This window comes from Erpetoichthys calabaricus, chromosome 10 (assembly GCF_900747795.2).
Source record: "Erpetoichthys calabaricus chromosome 10, fErpCal1.3, whole genome shotgun sequence".
In the NCBI taxonomy this organism is placed as follows: domain Eukaryota; kingdom Metazoa; phylum Chordata; class Cladistia; order Polypteriformes; family Polypteridae; genus Erpetoichthys; species Erpetoichthys calabaricus.
The window spans coordinates 523587-532829 of NC_041403.2; the positions used below are offsets into that span (position 1 = coordinate 523587).

The window sequence follows — 9243 nt, forward strand, 5'->3', positions numbered from 1 at the left end:
CCTCGAGTTCACTGCACACACCCAGCTGTGGATCGCTCTTAAGACCCCGTCATATCAGAACAGTCTGGACGAGATCAGGCCGTTCAGCCCACCAAAGCCCACCAGTCCTGTCCACTTGGCTCCTCCAAAATGACATCGTTGAGTTTTGAAAGTCCCGGAAGTCCCTCTTGGTCACTTATTCCATGTCTGTTCTTCTGTGTCTCGGCCATTCTGGAGATTTCCAGTCATGACTGCATTTACATAATGGTAGTAGTCAGTGGCGCCGACTGGTGACGGCCAGCTGTGAAACGACTTTGATTTTGACTTGGAAGTCGGAGGGGCGTCTGTCTGTCTGTCTGTGTGAGCCGACAACCAATGAGCATTCAGTCAGGCAGCACGTGATTGGCTGTCAGATAAAGGGGCTTCCTCACAACACTTTGGACATGTGAAGCTGCTGGAAGGTTGTCCTTGTCACCCCCTGTGACAGAGTCGTGTAATCTGACATCCTCTGGTGACAAGCTCAGCAAGTCCAGCTGTCACGTATGACGTCCCCTCAGAGTAGAAGTTGTGTAACGTGCCGCCGTTGGCTTTTGTCAAATACTCCACTCCACGTGCCATTAAACTGATGTTCTGCGTTTAGGGACATTCACAGTTTAGGGGAAAGACGGCTTTGGCTTCAGTCTGGTCTGGTCTGGTCTGGTCTGGACTGGTCTTACCACGCCCACCATGGCCAGATGGAGACGAAGTGGTGCCTAAAAGATAAGATGGCCAACTGGGGGTCTGTGCCTCAGATGGGAAGGGCAGCAGCAGTGAAGGTGATGGGATGGGACGATCCGTCCAGTGACCCTGAGGGTGTGGGTGGTCTTTTGGCTTTGAACCCTCACAGGTTTGTCTCGCTGGCCGAGTTTATCCAGTGTGGCTGTCAGAGGTGAGGTGTGAGTAGTTGACAGTAAATTTCGTTCTCCTTCACCCTGATTGGCCTCCTCCATTTGTATTTGTTTGCCTTGCCTGTTCAGTTCTAGAATGTTCTGTTCCTGCTTTATCCATTTTCAGGTTTTCCTTCTTTGTCTCTCTCTATGTGTTTATCCTCTTTCTTTGGTGCTGCCATTCTTTCTCTTGAGCTCCCTCTTTGTATGCCAGTGGGCTGTGGTGCTGGAGGTGCTCAATGTGCCCTTTCTTTATATAGCGCCTTCAGTGTCTGGCACTGTGCCTGAGCCCCTGTTTGTGTCCCCTCACAGGTGTCGGACACCCGTGGCTATCTGGTGGCCACCCTGCTCCTCGCTCTGTGCCTCGGTCTGCTGCTTTGCCTCCAGTGCTGCCGGAATTGTCCCGTGGGTCACGAGAAGTCTGGGTCCATCATCCCCAAAAGTAATCACTACCCAAGCCCCAAGAGGTAGGTGCAAGTGCCAGCCATCCTGGACCCCGTAAAGTGCTGTGACGTGCCGCTTTGACCCGCTTGTGCCCTCTCTGCAGGTGTTTCTCTTCCTACGATGACATGAGCCTCCGCCGCAGGACGTCCTACCCCCTGGTCAAATCGAGAAGTGTAGAAATGGCGAGTGAAGGTAGTGTATGGTGTGTCAGGGTTGCCCCCCCCGCAGGCTGCTCGTGCCCCCCTTGTAACACCCCCTCCCTCTCTGTCTCTCCCTCTAGTGGGTCCTGACGACCTCTTCATCGTGGAGCCGTTGAGGTTTTCGCCAGAAACCAAGAAGGTACGGTGGTCTCCAGCAGGTGGCGGCATTGCTCCTCTGCTCGCTCATTTCGGCCTCTCACGTCTTTTTCTTTTTCTTCTTCTCTACTTAGAAGAAGCGTTGCAAAGGCAAAGGTGACAAAGTAGAAACACTCAAGCCATGCATTTCGGCCCTGCCAGCTGCCAACGGAGGGCACAAGTGCAACGGCCTGCTTGCCCACTCGCAGACGACGTTCTTGCCCTCAGGAGAGATGTGCACTTCTTCTTACAAGGGACCCCCGTCGGAGGGCAGCTCGGAGGGCTCCTCTCATTCGGACGAGTCCTACTTCTGTGGCATCGCCACTTGCACGCGCCTGTGCAACGGACAGCTGCCCGCTCGGGCCAAAGTGGACAAAAGGACCTCCTTCAAAGCGCGGCGCTCCAAAGCCCCCAGCCAGGGCAAGTTCATTGGTGACCTGGTGCAGGCCAAAGGAGAGTCCATCGTCAGTCTGCAGGAGATTGGCGTGGGCACGTTTGGCGTCACGGCACTGTCTGGGCACGTCTGAGGTGCCCGCTCGGATGAGTATTGGGGACCACATGGTGGCTTGTCTGAAGGAAGCCACGCCAGTGGTGGGCACAAGTCGTTTTTTTTTTTTTTTTTTTTTGTTCTTTTATGTCCTCATTGGGTTCAAGGACCAAGTGGGGGTATCACCGGGCCGAGGAGGTGCCCCCCCCCCCCCACGATAGCAGGCTTGTCGGCTGGGTGTAATTTATCTTGGGTATCTGTGTGTGCGCGTGCGTGTGTGCTGTGTGTGTGTGTGCGCGTGCGTGTGACTCGAGTGAGACGTTAGCGTTCAGGTGTGTAGCGCCGTTAGAAACTGTGAATTTCTCAATAAAACACTACGGGATTTGCCGTGCGGCCCCCTCGCCTGTCGTCTGTGTCCTCCACGTCGCAGACCCCCTGAGACAGCAGCGCTGCGGTTTGCTCATCTCGGCTGCCGCCTGCCAGGGCGCTGCGCCAGCTGCCCGCTTCACGAGAGGGTGACGAGCCGCCACAGCGTGTGATGTGGGCCCGGTGAGACCTCGGGCGTGCAGCCGGAAGCTGGGGGGGGGCTCCCTGCACAAGTTAAGTTTCCAGCTGAGCTTCGCACTCGGCTGACTCATCCGACCCCCCCGTTGTTTTTCCAGCCAAGCGCCCTGCTGCCGTTCCTCGATACCCACCGCGGGCGGAAAAGCTGATCGAGCGCGAGCTCCGCGCGGCGGCCTTCCAGGATTTGACGGGCGGCCTCGAGTGGACTGCTGGTGGGCAAACCTGGGCTCACAATCGCCCTGGTGCTGGGTTCAAGTGTGGTCGTAGTTCTGGGGCTCAGTCACGTGACCCTGCCTGGTCCCCAACGGGCATCTCTTTAGGAGTCGTGTCCACACACCCGGGTTCTCTGCAGCTCATTCAGTCTTTGGCACATCTGGTGGTCGTGACCTGTCCAGTCGAGTGGTCCTGCAGGATCAGCTGCACAGACTGAACCTATCAAGTGGTCTTTCTGCTGTCCAGGATGGTGGTGACCTTACTGACTCTCCCAGAAAGGCGCTATATGCCATGCCAGGGCCTGCTGTTGTCTGGCTCCTCAGGACTTCACACACCAGGACATCTGCCTGCTTTCTAATTGCTGTCCATCATCTGCCTCCTCACAATCTAAAATGCCTAACCCAGTGCCAACTGCCAATCTGTGCTTTGTCCCACTCGGCTGTGCCTGTTGGTCGGGTCCCTTCTAACTTCGGCCCCTCTCGGAAAGTGGGATTTGGGACCCACATAGTCCTGCAGGACCTTGGGCTTGATGTTTTGATGGTGAAGCAGGCCACCCAGTTGAGCTACACAGGACTTTAGTTCTTAAAACTGAAAGGCGCTATATAGCCCTGGACCGTCCTGTGGCCGCCTTGTTAAGCTGGACTTGTTTGAAAACTGTGCCAGCCTCAGCCTGGCACTCCTGCCCACTGTCAGAAATGGCTGTTGATGTTTGGTCACTTGGTCCACACCGTGGGAGCTGGTGAGTCATGAGTAGATGTTGGCACCACAGGGGGCACTATCTCTGTCATTCCTAGCCCAGCCCGGAAATCAAGATTTGGCCATTTTCATGAAGTGACCTGTCCACTTGAGTGATCCTACAGCGTCTCAGGTTCAATGCTGGCAGATGGGGACTCTGGCCACCCAGTTGATGTGACACACGAGGTGACCCAAACGGCCCTACGCACCATTAGCTTTGGATCTAAAACTATGAGCTTGTGGAAGGAGAAGCGGATACTTCTGGAAAGGCGCCATATTACAGGGCAGGCACTGCAGCTGAATTATGAAGCAGTGCCAGTCTTGGGGCAGAACTCAAATGGCTTTAAGTGCCCAAGTAGGAGCCAACCTCAGAACTCCCTTCCTACTTTTGGCTTGATGCCCATAAAGCGTCTTTGCGTTTGAGGTGTTCATCCCAAATCAACAGGCCTGCCTGCTGCCCATCACGAGGGAGACTAGCAGGGGCAGGGGGGCAGCCAGTACCACCTTCAGATTAATCCTCGTCCTGCAGGTACATGTGACCAGAAGGCCACTTGGCGCGGTCGCCCGCTTTGCTCCACAGGACCTCACCGCACGAGAGAAGTAAAGCGCCATTTGTGTGTGTGCAGTGGAAAGGGCAGATGGGCGAGATAACAGGATGAATCAGAGGTGCCACTGCCTGTGCCCATTGTGGGGGAGGGGTGGGCGACTGTGTGATAATGGCACTTTTGACAACGCCAGCACAAGATGGACAAGGAGATAAGGGGGCGCCTACCTCTGTGGGAAAGCAAAGGACACATCAGGGAGCTTTGGGAGCTGGCATTTTAGAAGTGGCAAGATGGCAACTCAAATGTTAAAAGAGAGAAAGGGGCCTGCTAGCAGCAAGGGGCATGTCAGCTCCCAGAGGCTGGCAGGCAGGGCACTCATATGGCACTCATATGGCACATCACTCTAGGGGAGTGTCGCCTCAGTCATGACAATGGCAGGGATGGAGGGCATTAAACACAAAAGTTATGGGCATGAGAAAAGAGTGCCAAGGGGAAGAGGGGCAAAGAGTCACACAAATGGTGATGTGGAGGTCCAAAGGCTGCATGTGGGGTGGCACCTAGAGAGTGTGAGGCCCTAATATGACAATTATATAGTATCTTTCATAATACCCACCCATGAAGAATGGCAGCATCAGATGGCATGACCTCTTAAGCCCCCTTAGGGACCTCCAAATCATTCCACCCCACTTGACTTGTACGCCTGTTGTCCACAGTCAAAGCTGTCATGGTCAGCCCACCATAACATGAGGTCAGAAAGCATCAGTTTACCCAGTTAAGTTCACTGTGGGCTTCGGGCTCCTAACTGCCCATGGGACAGTGGCATGTTACCCAGCGGGCACTCACCTGTTGTCTTCTGCCACACTAAGCTTGGCTCGCCCTGGCACTGTCAGAGTCCAAGGCCCCGAGTTCACAGCCAGTCTCCCCATGAGAAGATGTGACAGGGACAGGACCCCGAGAGTTCTTACTGGGGTCAACTGTGGCAGAGCTCCTCAGAGGGGTCCGATGCGGTTTGCCGCCCTTTCTCTGCAGATTGCATTTTGCCCCGGTGGCACAGTACCCAGGGCTGGTGCTTCAGCCATTTCTGGGACTTGAGTTCACCTCTGGCTCAGCCAGCACCTGCTGTTTGCCACATTCCATAGAAGTGCCCGTTAGCTTAATTGGTGCCACATTTATGCATGATTGTGGTGGCACAGCAGTTAGTGCTGTTACCTCACACCTCTGCCATCTGGATTCACGTTTATCGATGTATTTATCTATTTGGTTGATCTGGTGATCTGCCACTCATCCTTATTTTACAAGCTGGTACACAGGCAGGTGAAGTCACTTACTCAGGGTCACACACTGGTGCCAGGAGTGGGATTTGGCGCCCAAAGCCTTACCCGTGTGCCACACTGCCTACCAAGTGTTCATTATTAACAATAGAACCCAAATTCAGCCATAAGTGACGACCCCCATGTGGCATGTCACGTCCTTTTGGTGGCCTCTTCTGGACTCTCCTTGAGTGACTGAGCCTCCTCTTTCTGGATGTCCTGAAGACCCCCGTGATGTGTTCTGCAAAGGCACTTTTTTGTTTTTTTATTTGTCGTGTCCCCCCCTTCCATTTCGCTGGCGCTTCCTGACCCCGCGTGGCCCCCTAACCGAGGTCACGTGGAGGTCCCCACCGTGCGTCATATCCTCGACCCCCAGCAGCAGCCCCTCCAACACCTTGGCTTCCCGCGCGCGGCCTGAAACTGCGCGACTCTTTCTTGTAAGCCGCCAGCGATGACGAATTTCGAAGCCGGTCGGTTGTCTTCGGTCGGAGGAAATGCTGATGTCGCAGAGCCGCGGTCGTGGCGGAGTGGGGTGGAGGGTATTGTCACCACCCGAGGCTCAGCGGCTTTTCCCTCCCCGAAAGCGACCACTGCCGTTCACATTCGGTGCTCGTGCTGTTATATAGCGCCTTGTAAGAGACCAGCGGGCGGGCGCACAAAGCCGCCTCAGACGGCCTTAGTGAAACACACACCCCTTAAAGGAAAGGACAGAACGGGGGGGTCGTCTAGTCGCACCAAAGTGTGCCGCTGCGCGTGACTGTGAGCCCCCTGAGAGCTGCATGGGCCGTACCGGCGTGTGGGCGCGCAGCGCGTGGATTTGCGCTTGTGTGCGCGTGCCGGGCACTGGACCGATGTGCGTGTGTGTGAGTGCGCGCGCGCTCTCCGCTTTGAACCCTCGTGAGCGCGCGCTCTCTTATGGTTTTGCCCCGCACTGCTTACAAAGGGTGCTTGAGAAACTAGTTACAGCTGGTAAGGGCGAGCCGTCCAATCAGAAGGTGCGAGGTCAGGTGGGTGGAGCCTGTGACCTGCAAGATCAGCGATGCCTGCCGAGCTCGCAGTCAGTCAGTCACCTGAGGTCGCGAGAGGGGCAGCAACATCACAGAGCAGCAAATGGCAGACCCCCCGAGGAGACCCCCCAGGAGGACACAACCCATTCCAGCTTACAGCTACCCACAGGTGTTCCTCGTGGACCAAGGGCTCCCTGCACAATCGTCGCTGGACCGTGGCCCCATACCCACATGGTCAGTGCTGCCACCCCCCGTGAAGCACCACAAGAGAAGCGGCTGCTCGGGATGGTGGCCTCTGCTGGCCCTCATCCAGATCGTCACGCTGCTCGCATTGGGCGCCGGTGCCTACTACATCTACTGGCTGCGCCACGAGCTGCTTGAGGTGAGTACCGAGGAGCCGGACCCTGGGGTGGTCATGCGTGCCGTGCCACTGGCGCTGTGACGGCCCTCACCTGTCAGCACAGATGTGGTTTGAGACCATCGGAAACAGGATGTGTGCTCAGAACGCGCCCCTTTGTACTTGCAGATGAGAAGCACCGCCGCCGCCACCGCCGAGGAGACGCCTGTGCAGTACAAGCACATCGGTGAGTGACAGCGTCCTGTGGGCCACCCAGCCCTGTCGGCCACGCATCTGCTGACCCTCACCTGGTGGTCTGCTTCGGCCTGCTGACCCCAAGCTGAGGCTGCCCGTCTGCCGTCTCATCTCTTTCTGCCTGCTGACCCCGGGATTGTCCGGTGCTTCCTGTCCTTGCGGACCCCAAGCTTGACCCCTCTGCCTTTACCTTAGTGCTTCCTTTTAACACGCCTTCAAGCTCAGATTTTCTCTCTGGCGCCCTCCTGTCTTGCTGCCTACTGGTGCCCTCCTGCTGCCCGCTGGCCCCATGTCTAGCTCTTCTTTTGCTCTGGATTGACCGTCCACTGACCCTCACACCCCAACTTCCCACAGGACTTCCAGAGCCCACCACAGAGAAAACCGAGAAGAGCAAGACGGCCCATCTGACAGGTGAGTGTGGGTGACTGTGCGGGGTCTCCAGCTGTGGTGGTCATTCCTGGCACCGAGGTGTGTGACGCGCTCCCTCTCTCTTGCAGTGAAGAACATCACGGTGGGCTCACGAATGCTAGTCTGGGAGAGCGCGGCCCGAGGGGCCTTCACCGAGGGGGTCGAGTACCGGGACCACAGCCTGGTCATCAACGAGACGGCCCACTACTTCGTCTACTCCAGCGTCTTCTTCCGCAGCCAGGGCTGCCCCGTGCCCAATCTGGTGGTGCACTCGGTTTACCGGAAGACCCTGCGCTCCGTCGAGCCCCGGCTGCTCCTGCAGTCCCGCAAGCTGAGTCAGTGCGTCGGGGGCAGCAGGTGGTACGGCAACAGCTACCTGGGGGCCGCCGTCAAGCTGGACCGGATGGACAGGGTCTACGTGCACGTGTCGGACCCCGCGCTGGTCAGCCTGGAGCCCGCCACCACCTACTTTGGACTGTACAAGGTGTAGAAGACGAGGGCTCACTGGCACCGGGTCGGGTGCTGGCACAACGGGCATCAAGCTGGCTCTTGAGGCCGGGGTAGGGGTGGGGGGCTGCCGCAGTGACCCCTGCCCCACCAATATGTGTAGCGGGTTCAAGTGTGCAATAAGTGTTATTTATAGAGGTCTATTTAAATAAAGTCCTGCTGGTGATGGCATCGGGGCTCTTGGGCATGTTCTGTGACCGCCGGCGAGTGCACTCCGGTCTCACTCCGCGTGCGCGTCTTAGCGTCATGTCCTCACCCCCCACCCCCCCGCTGTCTCTCTTTTGGGGCGTGGGGGTCTCACACCATGTCATCTCACTCCACGGCGCCATAACCGGATGGCACTCTGCTGCCTCTCTTTGGTGGCACAACATGCCCTCTCCCGCCCTCTCTTTATGGTCCTAGTCTCTCGCTGGCTCCCTTGGGGTCACACTCTGCTGTCAGTGTCACTCCATTCGTGTCACATTCATTAGGCTGCCACACTTTGAGGCCTCACCATTCTTGCCCCGCTGCCTTTCTTCGGGGTCACATCCCACTCTTAATGACGCCAGACCCTCGCTGCCACCGAGTCACTTTACTGTCACACCCCGTTTTGCTGCCTCTCCGTCTCACTCGTCAGGTCACTTTGTGTCTTACTGAGTGTCTCCTTCTACCATCCCCTCACCGTACCCCCCCCACCTCACTTTGGGGTCTTAACCTGCGCTGTCCCCCCCTCACTCCATATCCTCACTTTTGTCTTTCTGCCTCACCCCACTAAATTTGCAAATGGCCACTCAGCCTGTCCTCCTGGAGGTGGTAAACGGCACCCCCTGCAGAGACCCTGGCCAGGCTGGCAGTGCCCGTTTTCTCCAGGTAATTGGACAACCTGCCTCGGCACTCTGTTGCTAGGCAAAGCATTGGCACCTGAGGGTGGCCATCTGAAATATTTAGAGAGCTTTGATCCACTGAGAACATCCAGTCAGGGGTTATGACTGCAGGTCACCAAATCAAATGACACATGACACAAACAGACTGCAGAAATCAACTGGCATCTAAAGCCAATGGGACGGAGTCTGAGCTCCAGGTCACGCCCCGTAGGCCTGAGGCCTCCCTTCAATGAATTCTCTTAGCCACACCCCTAGGGACAAGCACTGGCCAGGGGTCCCGAGGGGTGTGTCCCCTTCACAGTAGCCCCGCCCTTTGCTGTGATGCGCC

At 56.8% G+C, this 9243-nt stretch overlaps 2 protein-coding genes across 2 annotated transcripts in view; both read left to right on the forward strand.

Moving 5' to 3' along the window:
• suco (SUN domain containing ossification factor) overlaps positions 1-2558 on the forward strand; it is a 40176-nt gene extending 37618 nt beyond the window's left edge. Inside the window, exons 20-23 of the mRNA XM_051932937.1 lie at positions 1218-1372; positions 1453-1541; positions 1630-1688; positions 1780-2558. Coding sequence (XP_051788897.1) covers positions 1218-1372; positions 1453-1541; positions 1630-1688; positions 1780-2211 — 735 coding nt within the window. The 3' untranslated portion in view covers positions 2212-2558. The remainder of the gene's footprint in view (positions 1-1217; positions 1373-1452; positions 1542-1629; positions 1689-1779) is intronic.
• Positions 2559-6417: 3859 nt separating this feature from the next.
• Positions 6418-8307, forward strand: faslg (Fas ligand (TNF superfamily, member 6)). The gene is made up of 4 exons (XM_028810566.2): positions 6418-6927; positions 7072-7129; positions 7492-7548; positions 7635-8307. The coding sequence occupies exons 1-4, from the start codon at positions 6649-6651 to the stop codon at positions 8033-8035; spliced, it is 795 nt and encodes a 264-aa protein (XP_028666399.2). The 5' UTR covers positions 6418-6648; the 3' UTR covers positions 8036-8307.
• The last annotated feature ends 936 nt before the right edge of the window (positions 8308-9243 follow it).

Bases quoted from the DNA above. Each gene is read 5' to 3' on its own strand.
- faslg (XM_028810566.2), top strand. From the start codon at position 6,649: ATGGCAGACCCCCCGAGGAGACCCCCCAGGAGGACACAACCCATTCCA. The intron at 7,130-7,491 runs GTGAGTGACAGC...AACTTCCCACAG, and splicing joins TGTGCAGTACAAGCACATCG to GACTTCCAGAGCCCACCACA. The intron at 7,549-7,634 runs GTGAGTGTGGGT...TCTCTCTTGCAG, and splicing joins CAAGACGGCCCATCTGACAG to TGAAGAACATCACGGTGGGC.